Raw genomic sequence first — 23,330 nt, forward strand, 5'->3', positions numbered from 1 at the left:
ACTGTAGTTACTTTCTCAAAGCAGGAAGCACATAGCATACCGTACTTAGCATAGCAGGAAGCACATAGCATACCGTACTTAGCATAGCAGGAAGCACATAGCATACCGTGACAGAGGACGCGGTGACACTCCTGGTATCATCCTCTTGGCCCTCTCCATCACTCTACAACAGAAGAAGTATCGTTAGCATTATGATAGCATCAACGATGGACAACAAATAACATTGACAAATTCAGTCAGTGCTGGATGTATTGTGATAAATTACCGTAAACTGTTTTCCCATTGTCAATGACAAGGACTTTTCAACAATAGATCTCGCTACTGCAATTGTTCAAACTAATACATTATTAAATAAGAAGACTGAGTGTGAGTCTCTCTCCGGGAGAAGCAAAGGTCGACATTTAATGAATCCATGAAAATCCTAAAAAGACTAAATTCTCAAAGGCTTCCCCTAAAACCCACTTCAGAGGCCTCCCGAGATGAAGCTCGATCCTTTCATCTGAGAACTGACATCTTTATTTACAGTCTATTGTCAGACGAGGAGATGGTAAAGGTCTTTTCTTCTCTCAACTTTAATTAATGAGGAAGCTTGATTTCCTGGTTTAATTCTTTCATTTTCTATACCAGGCGGATGAATAAATCATTTTAATGTTTGGTTTCCATTGATCGTCTCGTGATTCCGACTTTCAAGCTCTCTCCTCTCGCAATTAGTATTTGGTGTGATTTCCTCACCAACATAAACAAAGTAGGACACAAACACGTGCTTTGTTTGGGTTATGTGAGCTGTGGATTGAAGTGGCAGGTTTTGTTTTGCTCACAACAGAGATGACTCCTTACAGCTCCAGTGAGCACAGAGGTATAAGGAGGTGAAAAGCCCCCAGGGGGATGGGAATCCAACATTTCTTCAATTGCCCCTTTTTCTCTAACACCCCCTCCCCTGTTTTCCACAGTAAGGGAGCATCATTGTAGAGACCCCTGGTGTTATGATGGACACTGCTTTGTCAGAGAAGGGGGTAACATTATATATATATATATATCATATGAAGGGACAAAAGAAAGGAGGGCCGTTATTTTTGAACTCATTAGCAATCTGAGTGTGAACATGTAATATTTCAGAGACCTATTAAAGGTAAACAAAGCTTGAAATAACATCAACATTATAGCTTAATTAATTAATTAACACTCACACACACAAATCAGAAAATGGAAAGTTCTAAATAATGTTCAATGTTCAAAGAGAGATGTTTTTAAATGAAAGAAATCTTATTATTTCAGCTGTCCTGTAGAAGAATGACACAGAAGAATGTCTTGAATTTGGCTTTTTCAAGGTGATGGGTTGTCAGGGGTACCATTGGACACCACCTCAAAGCAAAGGGAGATACTGTATTCACTGAGTTAAAGAATGTGGATATAACCCACTCAACATGACCTCTACCCCTCTCCTCCGTATACATCACCATCCAGCCTCTTCTCACCACCCAGCAAAGGAAAGCAATGAGATAATAAAATCAACTTTCTGTGTTGTTGAAGAGCCATGAATGGGCTACTCTACCCCCTCGAACAAAGTGGCCGGCTGTTAGCATAACAAAAGCATTTCCCAGCCTGCCTTGCACTTCCACTCCTCTATCTGTTCATCCTGTCAAAACACAGGCGGTTCGTTTTCCCCCTCTTTCTCCTCCCTCGCTTCAAACACAATGAGAACCCTTCAGATGCGCTGACAGCTCGAGAGGCGGGGAGGGCAGAGCTGATCTCCCCGCCATTCAGGAGTGGCCCTTTTGTATTTCAATCGCCCGTCCTAATTGGTTGTATTTACGGGCCACTCCGTCAAACCAACGGCGATGAAATTCTACATCCTGGTTGAGCAATTATGAGATATGCGTATGAAAGGAGGAACTTTGTGGAATACATAAGAAAGAAGAATAGTTGAATAGACCAAGAGCCTCGGCCCTTCATGTGTAAAAGTGGGGGTTATTAGAGTATGCGGTGTGCCCCAAAGCGAACATAGACATGACGTAAATTTGCACCTTTTTCTACAACAAAACCCTTCATCTACCCACTGAGGTCAGATCTCTGCTAACTGTAAGCTTTCTGACTTGGCCTCTTGTCAAAAACTGGTAGTAAATGCACACACTGTTTAAAATGTGCATACCATAATATATTTTATTGTTGGAAATGACTGGACAATCTTAAAGATTGTGACTATAAAGCCTGGTACACACATAAAGATAATCTGGCCGATTTTGGCCCGATTTTCCGACCAAGGACAGCAAATGCCTGATTATCGGATGGCTCTAAAGATTATCCTTCAAGATTATCCTGTGGTGTGCGGTGTGTTAGGAGTCAATTTCTCCCGACAATCTGCTCGGAAAATGGTCGGGCCGACGATCGTAAATATGTTGAATATTTACGATCAAAAATCCTCTTGTGTGTGGGCAACTCCTGAGTCCGATTGTGACGTGGATGGAATGTAGCCAATCAAAAAGCGAGCTGACTTTTCGTTCTTCAGAACTTTATTTGCCCTGTTGCACATGGCTGCCTCGTACAGGTCAGTCAGGGTACTACGTTAGGTCACGTTTGATCATGAGAGATTTCTGGCTAGGGGGACGAGACTCTAGACTGTTGTAGGACAGATCTTTATGTATGTGGTGTGCTGTATTGGGAATATCGGAGCACACCACACACAATATGATCAAAGAGAACGAGACTGCAGGGACAGAAAGTGGTCAGTATTAGCTCCAAACGCCTCAGATATCTGGGTTGGGGAAGTCACACTTTCAGCAATGACTGAAAAGGACAATATAGCATTCACAGGAATGTAATGGTAGTAAAAGAGATGGGTAAATGCTGGACACCAGAGAAAATGATTGTCATTAAAACATTAAAATCTGCAAATGTTTGCAAATGCGTTTCCTCTCCACTACATCTCTGAACATGATACAAATATTCATAAATGAAACCGCTATTGAGGAAAATTGAGTAGCGCTGTAAAACAGCCTTGAAGATCAATGTCAGGTCATTAGAGAGTTAATGACTGAGACGTCCATCCTCTGCTTATGAAAACAAAAGACAGACTCAATGAGATAATAATAATAATAATTCATTATATTTATATAGCGCTTTTCCGAGGCTCAAAGACGCTGACAATATGGGGAAAACAGAAAACACAGAAACAACAAGCAACAGATAACATGAGCACATAGAACACAGAGTGAACAAACGGGGAGGGCGGTGGCAGGGTTAGGGGAGATGGTTAGGGGCAGGGTTCGAGTTATGTGGGAGCCAATGGGAGCTGAGCTCCCATAAGGAAGGTCTGAGCTCCCATGAAAGCAGTAAAATCGTACATCTGTGGGGGTCGCTAATAATACATTACCACAACCATTATTTGATCAAAAATGTCAATGTAATGAGTATTATTTATATTTATTTATATGATAAATATTCTAAAATAAACACGTTTTCCAAAAGAACTACGCGCACCAGCATTAACCTCCTGTGAATGACAGTATGCCTTTGACTGCCTGCACTTTACCACCAAGACACTATGGGGCGCAGTAGAATATTGTGCAACAGCAGAATATGATCGTTGAGAGCTTGCGAACGTGATTATTGAGAAGAAAACATTCAGTAGCTAGCTATCATGCCGCCCCAAAAAAGGCCACTGCTGCCGACCGAGTCGACAAGCCTGGAAAGTTTCGGGTTTTCAACCAAGAAACCAAACTTGAATTCAGCTGCACCTGTTATGACACCTAACGTTGAAACTGTTGAAATAGCAGAGCTCAAACAAAAGCAAGTGCTTCCGAAGAAAGTAGCAGAACTCACCTCCAGTATGTATAAGGAGACAGCTAGTTCGTTCAGGGCAGCCTATACTGTCGCTAAAGAAAGGATGCCTTATACAAAACTGAATCCAATTATGAAACTTAATGAGATGAATGGCGCGACAGTTGGCCCCTGCTCACCGATCCGATCATTCATGTGCCCAGATTGTAGAGCACATTGCACAAGAGATGAAACAAATTAATTTCTAATGTCAAATCACTTGACTCACGTAGTAGCATAACATTAGATGAAAGCACAATTCATGGACGAGCATATACGAGCATAGCCTATGGCTAATTAAAACTTGTAAGTCCCATCGCTGTGTGGGCATGATTCGCGCGCGTGCATGAGAACATTTCGCACTGTTATTTTGGAGACCCCCACAAAGCTCAGCTTATAACTCGAACCCTGGTTAGGGGTAGGGGAGGTTGTATGCATGTCCAGGGGGGGAGGGGGGGTGGCAGGGTTAGGGGAGATGGTTAGGGGTAGGGGAGGTTGTATGCATGTCCAGGGGGGGAGGGGGGGTGGCAGGGTTAGGGGAGATGGTTAGGGGTAGGGGAGGTTGTATGCATGGGAGAACAGGTAGGTTTTGAGGTGGGATTTAAAAGTGGAGAGTGAGGGTGAGTCTCTGAGTGGTTGAGGGAGAGAGTTCCAATGAGACTCAAGGCACCTCCCTGCTCGTCTATGCAACAGTCGAAGAGAATCAAAGGGTTTATGGCAGTCAATAATTTAGGTTCCCCAAAGTTCACGTTACACAGAGAGCCTCAAAAGACAAGCCTTTGATCGTCCAATCAATTCGATAAGCCGTCTTATCAATTAAAGCGTTTCCGGCCGCTTTTGATTAAGGTTATTAACGACATTAATGGAAAAGTAATTCTGAGATAAAAATTAAGTCAGTTGTGCTATTGTGTGTGTCTCCTATAATCTATAAGCCTTTGTAGCCTTTGTTCCCCGTCTAAGGGATTTACATAGGAAAGATCTCCAGCGATAAATGATCCAAACGCAGAAGCCCATGAGGACAGTAAACGTCCCTTTAATTACTCTTCTCAAATCAAATGTTAGCCCTGCAGTCATGATTCAATAATTCAGGCTGGAAATTAAATGTTCCTAAACAGTCTAGTGAGATGGAAAGAAGTGTATTAAGATCAAGCAAGGAGAACTGGAGGGTCTGATAGCTGACAGTTGCTGACGTCAATTTTACTCAGGCATAATAATAATAATAATAATAATAATAATAATAATAATTCATTGTTTTTATATAGCGCTTTTGCAAGGCTCAAAGACGCTGACAATATGGGGGAAACTGAAAACACAGAAACAACAAGCAACAGATAACATGAGCACATAGAACACAGAGTTAACGAACGGGGAACACAGTAACGCAGCAATGTCCAGGGGGGGAGGGGGGGTGGCAGGGTTAGGGGGAGATGGTTAGGGGTAGGGGAGGTTGTATGCATGGGAGAAGAGGAAGGTTTTGAGATGGGATTTAAAAGTGGAGAGTGAGGGTGAGTCTCTGAGTGGTTAAGGGAGAATTCAAGCCTCAAGTGATTCCTCGAATGAGAATGATTCACTTACTTAGACAGATGTATTTATTGTAAATCGATTTGCATGAAGGCGTCGGTTAAATGTCAAGAAAATAAACATTAAATTAAAATCAAACCAGCAACCTTCTGATTGCAAGCTGGCTGCCTTAACCCCTGTGCCAGACAAACTACTGCTACTTCAGATGCAAGCTGATACACATACCTATCTTTTTATACCATTTTATTTATCAAACTATCTATCTATCTATCTATCTATTAAAATATCAAATTATCTATCTGCAGTATCTCGTAAAAGTTGGGAACTAATATTTCCAAAAAGACACTCGACGGAACTGTCGTTCGGGATTTAGTTTCCACCTGTTAGACATTTTTGACACACTTCTTACTTAAACCAGACCGTAAAACCTGGTCGCTACCAGGCTTGTTCTGAAGGATTGGTTGCATAGCAACCAAGCAGCGAATTATTTGAGCCACATTCATGGAACGGAACTCGAGCTGAAATGATGGCGAATTATCAAAATGAGTCTAGCTTAGCTCTAATCGCGCTTCGAGGAACAGGCCCAAGGGGGTGAGAGAGCAGAGTTTTGGATTGACAGGAGTTTTGTCAACAGCGGTAGCAGAGTGTTTGATTGACGGGGGGTAGCTTGCGCTACATCGACGGCAAAAGTGTGGCCCCCTCTAGTGGTTGTGGCCCTAAACAACAGCATAGACTGTTTCTGCCAGAGGCCGACCCTGGCACCAAGAAACGCTATGACAACAAAACACCAAAAATAGCAAAAAAAACTCTCTCAAAATGACACTAATACGTCTCCTGATAATGGAAATATCTAGCAGACATTAACATATTAATTGAGATTTCTACAACAGAGAGCACATTCAAATCAAGCTTCCGGTACAATGTAATCGGGGGGGGGGGGGGGGGGAATAACAGCTTTGTCAGGACTTACACTAGGGTCGTCCGCTTTTGGAGTAAAAGCACTTATCTCACCCAGACTACCCTGGGCTTATGTAATCTGCCCTCCTATTCAGAGGCTCTAGCGTATGATTGTTTGATAAATGAAAAAGCCATTTTGGCGAAGGCGGCAGGCGTGAAAGTGATCGCCTGTTCTGTAGCAGGCCCCGCGTTGTCGAAGGCTCCGAGGGTCACCAGAGGTCTAGGGAATTATGAATCGACAAGCGGTTGGGCTACCCGTTGTCTGAAACAACTATACAGCCTCCACGCTCATTTGAGAGGTTCCATATTCCCACCTGACCTCCTGATAAAAGCGGCCCTTTTTTGGCTGTAATGAAAGTCGATAGCTCTGGGGTTGAAACATGAACGTTTTGTTAAAGAGACGAATATCTGTGGTCGTTCAGTTATGGAAGGACACCTTGGGAAGATGGGGTGTTTTTGTGTAACAGCCTCACTTAACTCGTGTAGCTTTCTCCTCGCCGTGATTAGGCCAAATGGAGCCGAGAGTGAGAACCGAGCTTGTAAACATTCTTTCAGACCGATGTGGGTTGAGTCAAGCACTAAAGAGCATGAGATAGAACAGTAATGACAAGGGATTGTGGCCAACTTGTTCTTGTTCAAATACTGTATGTAGCATCAAGATTGTTAGCCTACTTTGAAGATTGAATGAATACTTCTTCCAAAGCAGAATGTTGACTTGCTACTCTTTTCTCTGTGTTGACATACACGATTTGGGGTCTTGATTTCCCAAATATTTCTTATGACATCCAGCCCCAAATCCGTAAGAGAGTAACAATTGCAAAATCAATGTTCAGTAGTCAATCTTCTGTACTTAAACTAACACATTTCATTGGATGAAAAACTTTGCTGGTATCGGGAAGAAGTAAGTCTGAAAAGGAAACTAAACTAAATTAAATCATTCGGAAAAAGCATAGTACACACCTTATATATATGCCTGTGTGCATGTGTGTGTGAGGGTGTGTGTGTGTGTGTGTGTGTGTGTGTGTGTGCGTGTGTGTGTGTGTGTGTGTGTGTGTGTGTGTATGTGTGTGTGTGTGTGTGTGTGTGTAGGACCACTCACCCTTACAGAGATGGCTGTCTCGCTGGCCATAGACATAGTGTCACTCCTCAGGGACAGATCCAAGCATCCCATATCGACTCCTTCACTGGGGCTGGAGGTGGGGCTGGGGCTGGAGGTAGGGCTGGGGCTGGGGCTGGGGCTGGGGCTGGGGCTGGGGCTGAGGCTGGGGTCTGTAGCCACTGGCATGGCTGGTGGAATCACCAGCTCTTGTGGTCTCTCTGACACCTCTGGTTTGGCTGGTTCCTCCAGGCTCTCTGCTGAGGAGGTCTCTCCTGGCTGGGGGTCCACTGGCCCCCGGGTCTAGACACACACCACAAATACAACCATGGTCACATGAGCACATGAACACACCGGAATGTGGGTTCAGATGACGTCTTTCTAGGATGTCCAGATGACGTCTTTCTAGGATGTCCAGATGACGTCTTTCTAGGATGTCCAGATGACTGACAGATTGGAAAAAGGAAGGGTGTGCTCTCTCGCTGGCTATCGTTATTCTGGCCTTGACACAGACAACGCTGGTTTGGAAAGGACTGGTGTTGTTTAGACCTTGTCGGACTGGCAATGCAGGGCTTAAGTCCCGTCAGAAGTTTAATTGTGTATAATGTTAACCACCTTAAGGGTGCAAGAGCAGGGTTTGGAGGACACATGCTGGCATAGAGTATTTCAATCTATGTTAGCACGACCATGACCCAATCAGTTTGCGAATACTAGGCTACATAGCCTATGTTTCTCCAACCAAGCTGTGGTAGTTTAAGGGCTGACGATAGGCAGGTTACTTACTATTTAGAGATCATTTTATACAAATATTCTAATCCTTCTGAGATTATTTGTGAGGCTAAGCAATACACAACGAGCTAACCATTATTGTGTTTCACTTGAATGAAGGCAAAGCTCCTAGAAAAAATCATTAACCAAAAATAAACAACAGACACCTCCAAGAGTCAGCACTCAACATGATATGAGCTACTTGCATCAGTTCCAATAAGAGTCACACGTTTCAAATGGCCTTAGCGTGTCACCGAATTACCATATAAGAGAGTGTTTACAACTCAACAAAATGTCCGTCAGCTTCTGTTGAAAGCCGTGTTCATACAGTATCTGTGTAGGTACAAAATGAAAACACCTGCCTTTGCCTGTTGCGTACCATTAGGCCTGACAAACGACAGCAGCAGTTTAACATCTCATAGAGCTGTGATTGTCCTTTAACTGTTTAAGACTGACGTCCCCTGAGACCTAATTATGCAGGCTCTGTTGTGTCGCACCCACACGCTCAGAACACACACACACACACACACACACACACACACACACACACACACACACACACACACATATGCTCACACCAACACATCCTTCAAGTGTGGCATAAATGCAAAGAGACACGATAAAGGAAAACACTCCAATCAGTTTGATTTCAGTAAATTATTATTAAGTGCTGCAGTGCCATAATGTGTGATAATTATGACACCATTTTACACGTTATTAAAGGAGAGGCCTCTGTCTGCCTGCTAATTCACATCTTATAAGCACATTAGGTAGAACAAACGCCGATTTCTAGGTTCCTATGTCAGGGAAACGGAACACAGTGGGAACACATCCACACTCAGTGACCTGGAGATATCCCGTAGAACTTTCTAGGGCTCAATAAACAATGGGAATTAATGTAGTGATGAGGCACACAAATATAACACTGTTGTCCATACTGTCTGTTATGAAAAGGGAATGGTAGGTAATGACTTTCACTTTGATCCAGTAGAGTTGTATGAAGAGGATGGAGGTGTCACTAGAAAAGAAAGATACTTCAACATGCGGTATATGACACAGGGGGGGACTGTAATTGGTGGAGACGACCGTCAAAGGTTTTCCATCAAAGTTGTGCTTAAAGTAGGAAACATCAGATGAGAGGGCAGTGTGGTGATAGAGCCGAAGGAGGAAGGAGACAGTTGTGTCAACCCAGTTGTAAACATAAGTCCCAAATGCGAGGAACAGAGAGCAATGGTGTGGCTCTGGCTTGACAGGCTGCTAGCATACAGAGAAAGAGAACTCACTGTGACAACATCACAAGCCCTTTCAGGTTTTGTGTGCATATCTCTCCTGCATATATTTTTACTTTCATTTTAATCACTTACATCTGTCTTTTCTATGTGTGCTGATAAAAAAAAGAATACATACATTTAAGGAGAAGCATCAGGAGAAGCATTAATGTCAGTAATTCTGTGTGTTGAAAACACCTTTGCTAAATTTGAGTTGACGCTTACAGTTGCTCTGTTTGAGACAACATTGAGGTTGCTGAAGACTTTTTGAAGTGTTTACTTTAAAAAACACATCACACACAATGCAAACATACGACTTTCACAACAAAACCAACTATTTTGTGTTCTTAGAAATAGTCATGATCATAATATGTCAACTATGCCTCGAACAGCTCATTTAAATATTACATACTTACTTACTATATACTTACATACTACATTTATGACACGGTCTGGTGAAAAGATCTGCATGCCGGCAATTCTCAAGTCATATTACTAAAGTTTTAGAGCCCACTCAATATAACAAACAACAGTTTTAAGATCACTAAATACTTTTTGTGAAGTGGATTCACTGTATCGTCCTGCTTCAGGCTACTGGGTTAGTGGTACATGGCTGCTTGTAAACGAACATACATTTTAGGACGTATTCAAAAGCAAGGACTGTGTGATCATCTAATGTGTTTTTATCAGCATGATGTGATGTGCTAAACATGCAGTTAGATGGTTATAGCGATGTTCCTTCTTAGCTGCTAACTAGCCACCAATGCGATGGTAGCAAACGCGTCTGTTGATTCAGAGCGAGTTTCTCCGGTATTTGGTTTGAGGTGTACCAACATTCAGATAAGCATATCTTCTTCAGCTATTTTCCGATTTCAATGAATGACACATAAATTGCACTTTCGCTGCACTTTCATAATCTGGAAAAAACTGAAAAATGACATCGCCCTACTTGGGGACTTTTTCATCAGACCCAGTCATATCTCCTATACGCATATACATTTTATATACATTTTTCATACATTTTTCATATATTTTTCATACATTATTCATATATTTCATATGTCATCTAGACAGACAATCCAACAACCATCTGTATCCGTATGTTTACTGTTTACTTGACATATATAGAATATCATTTAAACAATAGAATGTTAGGCCAAATTAGTGAATATCTAGTGTTGAGTCAAAATAGCACATAGCCTACTGGCAGAATGACAAGTGTAAATATTGCATACTAAAACGTACCAGTGTGGTCAGGGCTAATGATGCCAGGAGCTTAGGGGTTAATGGAGATAAGCAGAGGGAACGCTGGAATGGTCTCTCTCTCTCTCTCTCTCTTCTCAGTCTCTCTCTCTCTCTCTGTCTCTCTCTCTCTCTCTCTCTCACTCTCTCTCTCTCTCTCACTCTCTCTCTCTCTCTCTCTCTCTCTTCTCAGTCTCTCTCTCTCTCTCTCTCTTCTCAGTCTCTCTCACTCTCTCTCTCTCTCTTCTCAGTCTCTCTCCCTCTCTCTCTCTCTCTCTCTTCTCAGTCTCTCTCTCTCTCTTCTCAGTCTCTCTCTCTCTCTCTCTCTCTTCTCAGTCTCTCTCCCTCTCTCTCTCTCTCTTCTCAGTCTCTCTCTCTCGCTCTCTCTCTTCTCAGTCTCTCTCTCTCTCTCTTCTCAGTCTCTCTCTCTCGCTCTCTCTCTTCTCAGTCTCTCTCTCTCTCTCTTCTCAGTCTCTCTCTCTCTCTTCTCAGTCTCTCTCTCTCTCTCTTCTCAGTCTCTCTCTCTCGCTCTCGCTCTCTCTCTTCTCAGTCTCTCTCTCTCTCTCTTCTCAGTCTCTCTCTCTCTCTCCCTCTCTCTCTCTCTCTCTCCTCAGTCTCTCTCTCTCTCTCTCTCTCTCTTCTCAGTCTCTCTTCCTTTCTCTCTCTCTCTCTCTCTCTCTCTCTTCTCAGTCTCTCTCTCTCTCTCTCTCTCTCTCTCTCTCTCTCTCGATTGGCATCTTCCCATTTCCCGTGTGTGTATACCCCAGTGAACAGTGAGGCCTGTAAATTGTTTATCAGACACTAATGCAGGAGCCTAATCCTATTTGCATTCATATTAGTTCCCCCCATATCACGATCTGAAGGAATTACTTATTCGAATTCTTCTGAGGGGTAAATAACTTTATGCATGATATCGGTATCTTCATAATTCAGATCGGTAAAGTCAATTTGGTTTAAGTGCTCCTCCACCGCGTGTGAGAGCAGTTCTGAGGAAACATATTTGGAGGCTGCTCGGATCAGTAAACATGTACACACGAGGGCGGGTAATAGAAACCTTCATAGGAGAGCTGTAAGAGAGTTAAAGTCTCTCATGTTTACCCCCCTGGAATGCTACAGCATGGCTTAAATTCCTCTCAGATTCACAACTTCAGTATATGCAGTAAGTGCTTTGTGCCAGTGTGGATACCCATTTAAAAAGAAACTACCTCGACTCATTTGCACATTAATGTTTTTTTTTTTCTCCAAAATAATTATTACGTTATTATTAAATAATAATGCATTTACTGTATTCTGTATTGAGGATGCTGAAATAAATCTATTGAAATGTGGTGTTTTCATTTATGAATGTTCTTGAAAAGTGTTATAATATATCACAATTTAGTATAGATTCAAGTATAGCTGCCATTCATGTTTTTTGTAGAAAAGGCAGAGGACATTTTTCATATGGCAGGTTCATTTTGATGAATGTTGATGTAATACAAGTTCAAGTGATGTGAAGAATCTGTCTGCTTCCACCCCAGTAGATGGAATTGTGTTTTAATCTCACAATTCCTTTTCGTTAACTCAACCTAAACACACACCTATTAGCAGGGGCTTTGCGATTCTGTACACATTGGAATAGCAGGAACGGCTTATTTGTTTGCACATTGAGATCATCTCTAATCAACATTGTGATGTATGAAACTGGGACATGAATGCATAATTACCAACCTAAACCTATAAAACCCAGTAAAATATTAAAATTGAAATACACATTTTAGTGGAAAAATTGTTTGATGAAACAGAAAGTAAAGGGAAAAAAAAGAGAGAAAAGAAAGCTGTCAGGAAAGCTGGGCTTTGAACATGATCAGAGACATCGTTTAAAAAAGAACAAAGCCCGCAAATATCGAGAAGAAAGCGGTACCTGTGAATTGGCAAACAGAGGGGGCTGAGGAAAAGAAGACATTTGACAGTGCGAGCGCTGAGCGCTGAGTGGTGCAGAACAGTTGAAATCATGAATATAGATGAGGGAGAAAAGTACATATTTCCTATCAAGGCATTGTCTCTTACTCACCTCATCTGCCTGAGTGATCACCACCTCGGGGATGACACTGCCTCTTCGCTCCCCAATGGATTCTCCACAAGCCTCTTTTGTGACTTGATCTTGGTTTGGGTTGGGTGGGATGTATGGGAATGGGGTCCGGTCATGGTCCTGATCTGATCCCTGCTGTTGGTCTTGGTCTATGGAGACTGGTAGGTAGTCATGGTTTCCAGCTAGATCCTGTTCTGAGCCTTGCGTTGTGGTCGTGTGGTTCTCTGTTGACTCCAGCAGTCTGTTGACATCGTGAAGAATGTTCTGGACTTGTCTGTGAAGTTCTGAGTCCTGGCTTACACCGCCTAGCCTGTTCTTATTTTTGTGGCCTGGATTATGAACCCTGCATTGTTCCTGGGCTAGGTCCCCAACTTCATTACACTGGTTTCCCTGGTTTTCTGATGGATCGAGCTTGAAATCTTGGTCTAATTGTTGGAATTGGTCAGCGACCATGGAGCTACGTAGAGAATCCTGTCCCTCCAATGTGAGCTTATCTTGGCCTTGTGATTGGTCCTGGTCCTGAGATGAGAGGGTTTGATGTGAGTCATGTAAATCTACTTGGTCTTGTATTGGACTCTGGTCTGGACCATGCAGTCTCTCTGGGTCTTGTACTAGACTCTGGTCTGGACCATGCAGCCTGACTTGTAGCTCTTCCTTAGTGGAGTGCTGAGGCTGCCTGTCTAGAAGCTGTGACTCCCCTTCGGAGGCCGGCTGTGACTCTCGGAGAAGGGCTGAGGACTCTGTCATAGTGCACTGTGTTACCTGCCGATGGAGAAGAAACATGCAGGGGTTAACACAAGCACACACATGCCTGCTTTTCTGTAGCCAATTAAGAGAAAAAGCAACTTAAGTTACGCATACTTGCTGTTTATTTGACAAGATGTTCTGTGTGATCCAACAAATGGAGATACAATTAAAATTGAGTATGTTTCATTTGACTGATTTCAGCCATCTTACTCAGTCATTACTTCAAAGGCAACTCCTAAACTCCTATTTCAATTACAATCTGAATAAACAATAAACTAATCTCTTTTTAGAAGGCTTTGGCATTGGTATGCTGACTGTAACAGTCCAAATAAAATGATATGACGCACAATGTTGTCAAAGGTGGTTTGTTTTTTAATCAAAGCTAAAAGCCCTTTTCTTGAACACTGTCAGTAATGTCTTGGCATTTGAAGTCCTGTCGTCTCCTACTTGCTGGACTATGTTCTCCACTGGTGCGTCTCACTGATATATTGCATAGCACTCTTTTCTTGGCAATGCTGTCGTCATAACCATTAGCCCTCGCAGTGAAGTCCTTTCATTAGCAAAGAAAGTGCAGTGACATTTCTAATGTTTAGTATTTAACTCCCATGGGTGGTCATTATGTTTGAGTGCTGGTAACAAGGATGATTACATTTAATACTTAGATAACAACAATTAAAAAGGAGTACATTTTCGATCAAATAAGCACACTGTCTACAACTGACCTCTGGTCATTTGCTCTCAAGGCTAAGCTAATTTGTGGAAACAGTGTGGGGAGGGGGGGGGGAGAAAGGAGCATTGCTTTCATCTGCAAAGTTGTCTTCAAAAAAGAACATGTACCACAGAGATTATGGAGGAATTAGAAGATCAAATGGAACTGTTCATCTCAAACCCTGGCCTTTCAAGATGTTAAAACAGTACCGTGACAAAACATAAACACTATTGAGTGTAGTGTAGCATGTAATTTTAATGGCCATACAATCACCTGTGTATTGTAGCATTTGTTCCCATTTGTATGTTTAACTGCATTTTGCAGTAGCGTGGTTGTAGTTTAACTAAATACTAGTAGCGTTTATAGTAGTTAACTACATGAGTATATAGTGGTGCATTCGTTAAATGTTTCTAAAATAAAATAAAGAAAAGCCGTAGGAACTGTTATTCCAGCCCCCGTACATAAAATGGCCCTACTATTTCTCCCCCCGCTGCCTCTCCTCTCTCCACTTTCCTCCACCAGTTTCTTCTCTCAGTGATTTCAGAATGACTGGCCATCTTTCACTGACTGACTGTCATGTCCTGGATGAAGTTTCGATGTAGTGTATACTACGTTTTCCAACTATATTTCTCTCAAAGGGAGTAGTTCAACTTCTTCCTTTGTAAAGTAATTGCTACTTTAGTTAAATACATTTTTAGAGTCGCTTTCCCAACACTGTTATGACCCTCAAAAGAATTAAGAAGTGTCAGTGACAAACATGCTTGCATAAGCTGTGATATAAGTACCACACCGAGTGCTTTAATAAGGATGCTTAAAAGCATGAAAGTGCCATCTCTAATCTACTCAACACATCTCTAGTGTGAACGCTAAGAAACTGCATATGATCCACAAGCAATCTGCCCATCAACTGCACCATTTCACCCCAGCAGCAATAAGGAGTGCAGTCATGCTTATGATGTGCTTAGAGAGACTCCTTAAGGAGAGCGTTTTCACATTACTCAGGCTTCATTATGTCCAATCAATATTCGTTTAGCGGCGGAGATTATTGACTTCTGCTCAAGTAAAGGTACTCTCCTCTGCGCCCGCGTACTGCTTGGGTAATTTGTTGTGTCATTGAGAAGTGAATACCTCTCTCAGGCGTGAAGCGTCTACTGTAATTCATTTTATCATACAACGCTGCATGTTCTTTTACATATATAAAAGTTCTTATATCACTATTTACACTTCTGGTTAGATGCTAAACTGCATTTTGTTGTCTACTTGTACACTCTGCAATAACAATAAAGTTGAATCTAATCTAATCTAATCTAATCTAAAAAATAAAAAAAGATCAACTGAATCCCAAGGATCTGTCATCAATACATTAATGGGAGACAACTGAACCTTGGTTTGAAATATCAGAATAGAACCCCAATATCCTGTAAAACAGAGGGATGTCAATTCACAGTTAAAACAGTGTCTAGTGAGTTAATGCTGATATATACACTTGACAGTAGTATTACTAATGTTGTTATTATAGTCATTACTGCTGCTACTTACACTACACCCTTATAGACTACTACTGTCACTGTTTGTTATACTATATTTAAGCAATATCACAAGAGAGGGAGTGCTGTTATATGGCTGTGATTCGGCGGTAGGTACGAGACGCAGGCCTCAGTATAACAGCACAACCTTGTGTGTGATATTGCTTTTATACAACAGTTCTACAGCGCCATTTATTAGTTAACAGTAATAAGCGACAACAGATTATGATTTGTTTGTTTATTTAATCATTTCTTTTGGCTCCGCCAACAAAAAATAGGTCTGCAACTGAACTTCAACTGGACTGTTGCCTAGTAACCCGAACACAAACCTCCGCAGGCTAGCTACTTTGTATTAACGGTCATTTAATAGAACACCTGTGCGGCGGAGTGATACATATAGTTAAAAGTCCCAGTGCTGTTATACTGTATATTGGCACTCATGGAATGCCTCTTGTCCAATCAAATGACTTGGTCGGAACTAACTGTTGTATAATAGACTGTATTGAGCAAGATTCCAAAGAATGTCACTATACGTATCAGTTACAGCTGTAGGCTATGTGGTGTAGGTGACAGATAACTTTTGATTTGATTTGATTTGGTGTTGTTAAATGCTAGACATGACACAACAGGTGGTCATCGATTAAGCTCTCGACACCTGCTACTATCACCAACATAGTTTGTCCGTCTACTGGTTTCCACTTTTGGATCTCTGATCTTATTGTCACAAGGTGGAAGTTTAATGTGGCTGTCATCTAAAGAGAAACAGGTATCTCACATTTCAAGATCATGACTTATTATCAGGTCCAAATACATCTTTGGTTTGATCTAAGACGGTTTCCTAAATGATGTCTGACAACAGCAGATGCATCAGGGGAAAGACTGAAAGTGGTGTCAGTCTCTTAGGCAACATCTAATAATAGGAACCTCAAAGAGGCTTAGTTGTCCTGTCCACGAGCAGAGCTGTAAGTAGGGTTGTAGTGTGCAGTAGCCTGCCCTATACAGTAAAATGGCACTGGCCTTCTAAACTTACTGCGAATACCATGTTGAATACCATAAATACATGTTGGCCATTGCCTAAAAATATGTTCTATATTTTCTGTTGATATGGCATATGGATTCAATTCTGGTTCCACCGTTTTAGACGATGAACACTGTTTCGTTTCATTATCGAATTCAATTTCCATCTCAACATAAAAGTGGATGCCTTACCTGCTTCTTCACAATTACCAATCTGGTTTATTTTCTTGTCTCAGAAAAAGGCACTCTCCATTTTTTTGCTGATAAATGGATGTCAAACTTCCTCGGGCTCCATTGATGTCGACGTTCGCAACTGCCGTCCGACCTGCACGCTGAGTCTAAGCACAGATCTGCGGAGTGGAAGGATTATCTCACCAGGGTTCACTAGCCTTAATACAGTGTATCCTAATAGTCACAGATCGGTGATTATCGTCTGCCGAGACTGTTCAGATCTTGAAAAAGTGACGTAGGCATTTCAGAACTTGGACAGTTCCCGTGCGTGACATTCACCCGATCACAAGGATCACTCAGACGTTATTATAATGCAAATTATTACACATCAGGCTTCTGCTAGCAGCGTGGAGATTCATAGAAATAAACAAAACCCATGAAATTAAAGTTTATAGTCAATATGGAGAAGAAGATAATCTGTTATCTTAATGAAGAGTTTTACATGACAGTGATCCGAATAATGTCTAAAACAATGTGTGTGCGTGTGTGTGTGTGTGTGTGTGTGTGTGTGTGTGTGTGTGTGTGTGTGTGTGTGCGTGTGTGTGTGCATGTGCATGCGTGTGCGTGTGCGTGTGTGTGCATGTGCGTGCGTGTGCGTGTGTGTGTGCATGTGCATGCGTGTGCGTGTGCGCGCGTGTGTGTGTGTGTGTGCATGCGTGTGTGTGTGTGTGTGTGCATGCGTGTGTGTGTGTGTGTGCGTGTGTGTTTTGACGGGGGTGGAGCTGACAATCAGAGACCGAGGGAGCGCATTCCTCCGTACCTCCCCTTCGCAGGAGCAGCGGCTGGGTGGGTTCAGAACTCTCTGGGCTGCAGAGGTACCAACTATCCCATCCAACTCCCTGCAGCAAGCAAACAAACAAACAAACGCAACAGATTTTGAAATGTTACTACTTCATGGAATATTTCTGAATAAAACGCGCACATTGAGGGAAAAGCACTGATGATCAGATGTGATTTTTGTGCTTTTCTATGCGCGCGTCTTGGGTGAAAGCGCGTCTTGGGTGAAAGCGCACGGGTGAAAGCGCTCACTTTGGGAAGTCACCATGGCGTATCCTCAGGGTTTTTTGTTCCAGCCGTCGGTGTCCTTGGCCCTCCACTCTTGCCCCGCGTTCAGCTCCAGTGTGATATTGGGACCCAGGACGGAGGAACTTGGCCGCTCGTCTTCGGGCTCAGCCTTCGCGCCGTACGCGGGATCAGCGGCGTTCAACGGTTCATCATCTCCTAACTTCAACTCTCACCTCCAGTACGGCGCAGAGTCCAGGGCGGCGGGGACGTTGAACTCGTTTGTGGTGAGTGTGTAATGCAATGATGATGTCTTACAGGGTTGCAAACTTGTCACCTTTTAGCCGTTTTAGCCGTTGTTACCTCAAAATAGGTCAACAATTTTCATAAATGTTCTTTGTTTTCAGGCAACAAAAAAAAAAGTCACCTTTTTGGGCCATCACCAGTTTGCATCCCTGTACTTACCTGAAAGTAAAAACGTTCTGCTTCCACTATTTGGACAAGAACAGACTTAAGTTTGCTGTTGTATTTCCGAGGCGACTAAAGTCAAGAATCCATGCTGTGCGTAGAAGTCAGGTTCTATAGCCTAAAATCAGCTTTAATCATAACAAAATCTACCCATTATTTACATTGTATCTCTGTTTTGGGGGATTAAAATGTCAAATGTACTGTACTGTAAATGTACTGTATTTACTTAGTACATGCAAACAGATTGACGTCCCATAATCGATCATAAACAGATTTTCAACCCTGGGAATGTAAACAAGTTTCGTATCACAAATGTAAAATGTTTCACGAACGATGAATCCACTTTCTAACCCTGAATAATACATGTGGAAATAAAGCTCTAAGATAATCAATGCTTTCCTTAAATTGTGCGGTCCAAATATTAATCGAAGTTCTTATATTCTTTCTAGGGCTCTGCATATGACCCTTCGCCCGGGATCCCTGGCTCGCTGGAGTACCATCCGTTCGGTGGGGCCCTGGGACCCTACGCGTATGGAGACCCTGCCTACCGGAAAAATGCGACTCGGGACGCAACTTCAACTCTAAAAGCGTGGCTCGGCGAACATCGAAAGAACCCTTATCCTACTAAGGGGGAGAAGATCATGCTGGCCATCATCACCAAAATGACCCTCACCCAAGTGTCCACCTGGTTTGCCAACGCGAGAAGGCGGCTGAAGAAAGAGAACAAAATGACCTGGGCCCCCAGGAACAGAAGTGAGGACGAGGAGGAGGAGGACAACATTGACCTTGAGAAGAATGATGACGACGAGGAACCGCTCAAGCCAACAGCAGAAGAAATTGCATCAAAGAATGAGTCAGGTTCGTTTTCAAGTCATTTTTTCTAATTCAGACTATTCAGACTATAGGTCACATTAAAATGACAGCTCAGAAGAAGAATCATCGTTTTAATTTGATAAGATATTTACTTTGTAAAGCTGTCAAATAAAGGTCTATCGATGAAACTGTAGCCTATACAATAAACTGTATGTTTAACAAATATGTTGTTGTTAAACTGTATGTTTAATAAACTGTAACTATAACTTAAACTGTTTTGAGTTATGCCAATTGCAGAAATATCAAACTCTGTTTTACATAATATAGATTGTGGTTGGGTCTTGTTTAACGGTGAACCTTATTTATTTAATCTCCTTTAGCTGGACAGAATCCGAATTCGGTGGAAATCCCTCAGGAGAAATACAAAGACGAAAATTGCAGCAATGACATGGAATCTGTTGTCTTAACGGATCCGGATTTAAAAGACCACGGGGACCGGAGAGTACCCGAGATGACAGGGTCAGGGGCCGCCACCTCGTCTTCCAAACACGGTCACCTTGGAGCGGAGAGGTTCTCAGAGTCGGCGGAGACGCCAAGTCCCCCAACGAGGCGCACGAATGACACCGGTGTCTCCAGCAATGCTACGCCGGTCATCCATTCACCCCTCCCGCCCCCGAAACCCAAACTGTGGTCGCTTGCTGAGATTGCAACTTCTGCGGACAAATGTACTAGGCCTAAAGGATGTATCGAGCATTCCCAGACAGCGGGAATCGGACAGCGCACAGAAAGCTTGGCCCGTGCGCCATCTCCGTCGTTGGCCTTTCCCCACACGGCAGCCCTGTCTAGACATGTCTATTACGCGTCTCAGTTTTTCCCGGGTTACTCGAACTATGGCACTTACGGACACATTCACAATAGCCCCGGATCCAACGTCGGGTCAGCGACGCTAAACGGATTACATCAAACAATGTTACATAGAGCCGAGGCATTGGCCAGAGACAAGGTCAGGAGCCAAACACAACTAGATATTTGTAAAGACTTGTACGAACTAAAGAAAGGTATGACACATGTTTAGACTATTTTGTCCAGCTGTGGGTTATAGACATTTATTTATCATCAATGATTGGTCAAATAAGGGATATTTTCAGAGGGAAATGTTTTTCCCCCTCACATCTTCTGAATTGAAAATAAAAATGAAAACAAACAATTATTTGAAAATATGAATGTCACATTTCGTTTTGCATTTTATAAAGTTTAACCTTTGGATAAAGTAAAGTGCATTATTTTGTCGCAAAGCCTTGTGAATAAATATTCATTAAAGACGTATAGTTTTATAAATAGAAAGTTTATTGTTTTTTTTTTAGAAGAAAAACATGTTACTCTGTTTACTTTAATATTATACTTTTGATACGTTTTGTTATACAAACTGAATTTGTTCTGTGGACTTACCCATCAAATTCAAAAGTCCACATAGCGTCCAGTTATATGCAGTTTACATGTGTGCCTTTCAAATACATTTTCCTCGGTAAACACAAAAATAAATGTACTGGTAAACTCACGAAAAGGAAAACTGAAAAATGCAATGAACATAATAGTAAACACGTCTTACTGATGGTTTTAATCAACATGTTCATTTCAGAAAACATTTCACATTCAGTTTTCCTTATTTCCTTAAATAGGCCTAATGATTATCCCCAAATTACCTGCATGTAATTTCAAGGGTTCTAGCTAAAGAAACTATAGAAAAACGAATCCCCATGTATAGCAGAAAAGCCATGCAAACAGCTACAGTAAGTAAATAGCTGGAGGAAATTACATTTGTTCACACCAAAAACCATTTCCTCATAAATCTATCTGGACGCTTTCAATATAAATGCTTACATTCTCGGAGGTCATCTTTGAGGAATTAAATGTGTAAGTTCAGATCTCTGTTTTCCCCTGAAGGAGGGGGTTCCTCTTGATCCTGTATTTTATCAGGAATAGTAACAGTGAGAGAAGCATGTCAGAGTGTACTAGGCTCTGTGTACTTTGTTTACCATAACTTAAAACACTATGTTATCCTCTAAGAAAGCGTGTATTTTTGTTGTATGGTTCAGAGATCTTTTTATGTAGGACTAATATAGTCTGCCCGACGAAGCTTCTTTGTGTATGAGTAATACATTAATACATTGTGATGCGAACCGCCAGTCCAAACTGAAACATCTCATTATTTAATGCAGTTTGATGCTCCGTAAGTCAAAACACAAGACGGTACTGTTCATACATTTAGATCACTCTATTTGATGCTCCAAAAGCTCCAACATTTTGATCAGCTAGACAAAAATGTATCTCTATGTGATGAAGGACATCCATACAGTATTGGTTGGGCTAAATAATAGTGAAAGTGAGTGGAAACAGTGCAGTATTGATCACCGAAACTCTGCAAATAATTCTGAAGGATGTACTGGGACAACAGAAGAGATGGGACAACAATCAGATGTAATGGTGTAATTTCTGTAGGGTGGTCTTCTCAGTGCCTTGAGATGTCTGACCTTTTTTCTACAGAACAGGAAGTCATATTACAATCTAAAAACAGGGCTATCTCAAATGTTTTAATATATAATATAATGTATAGAATTGTTTAGATAAACAGAAGGTTCCGGCAACAATAACACCACAAAAAACAAAAACTAACTAACAGCTAATAATCCTGAAATAAACACAGTCCAACCTCACCACTCACACAAAAACCTGTGCCATGTTCCTGGATGAGGATATATGTATATATATAGAGAGAGCCAAAGCTAGGGCACCCTCCTTTACAATATACTCAATAAAGGGGGCCCAAAGATTGAAACATGCTGTATCTCCAGGTATGGAGTCCTCACACATTGGATCCACTGTAGCAATTGTGGGAGGCTTCTCATTGATCCACTAATGGCGCTTTTCCATTGACCAGACCGGGACGGCACGGCACGATACGCATTTGTATCTTACCCGTACCATACTTTTTGCGTACATTTGCCGAGAGCGGAATCTGTTGTGGTATTTTAAAATGACAGTTAGCGGTGAACTGGAACCTGGGATGACGTTATTGTGACGATTTCCATTAACCAATCAACGGTCAGCAGCGTCACATCGTAGCACAGATAGTACCTTTCGCTCCGAGTCGGGAAGGGTAGCTAAAATCAGTACGGGTACTACGGCCCGGTACGGCCCAGTTGGTACGGTACGGTACGGTAGTGGAAAAGCACCATAGAGTAAGATACATGGTCTGGCCACAAACAGGAGGACATTCTGTGATTTAGCAAAGTTAGGGTTCAGCTGTGTATAGATCCTAAGTTAGCATGTTATAGGTTTATTATCTAACTTTTCTCCATTATGACATCAGTCTTGTGACAAACATCATTCCAAAAAGCCCTGAGAAGAGGACAATCCTATATAGGCCACAATGGAAATGTATGACGCCCCTCGGAAACCTTACACTTATTACAATACTTTGACAAGTACCATAGATTGAAGAGGAGAGATCTGCATCTCTTTAACTCTGTTAGTAGCGAAACAAAGAGAGACAGCAAAACAAGATCTCAATAGTCACCACAGAGGGATAGATATTATATAGATATTATACCGTATACAATTGTGTTACTGTACCTGTCTGGAAATTCGGGAAAGTCTGTATATTGTTCATATGAGAAATGTGCACATAGAATATAGATAAACTGGCGATGAACCATTTCTGGACAGTGCTGCTAGATTGCACATGCTATATAATTAGAACCACTCCTATCTATTCATCGAAAACATCCGCAACAATGATATCAAATCTGAATTGACTGAGTGATTATCCATCATTCTATGGATGTGTAATAAATTGTCCATTGTTGAAAACATAACTTTCTGTGATTTCCTCTAAGAATAGCAGTTATTGTATATTGCGTTCGAAAGGAAAAACATAAGAACTACATTTATGGTGATCAGTTTTGTTTGACCTGGGCCTGTATGCTGTGCTCTGCCAACTGAGTGTTGGCCTGCCGCTCTACCAGTATGTGGTCTGCTCAGGAACAACCCCTAGGACTCTCATCCATCGGGGGCAGAG

The 23,330-nt window shown here is 41.9% G+C and overlaps 1 protein-coding gene across 1 annotated transcript; it reads left to right on the forward strand.

Moving 5' to 3' along the window:
• Positions 1-18,012: 18,012 nt before the first annotated feature.
• Positions 18,013-20,327, forward strand: irx5b (iroquois homeobox 5b; the record flags this gene model as incomplete). The annotated part of the gene is made up of 3 exons (XM_080544932.1): positions 18,013-18,258; positions 18,889-19,297; positions 19,633-20,327. The coding sequence occupies 3 exons, from the start codon at positions 18,013-18,015 to the stop codon at positions 20,325-20,327; spliced, it is 1,350 nt and encodes a 449-aa protein (XP_080401058.1).
• Positions 20,328-23,330: the final 3,003 nt, after the last annotated feature.

Source organism: Nansenia antarctica, assembly GCF_963989245.1.
Source record: "Nansenia antarctica genome assembly, chromosome: 14".
NCBI classification, from domain to species: Eukaryota; Metazoa; Chordata; class Actinopteri; order Argentiniformes; family Microstomatidae; genus Nansenia; species Nansenia antarctica.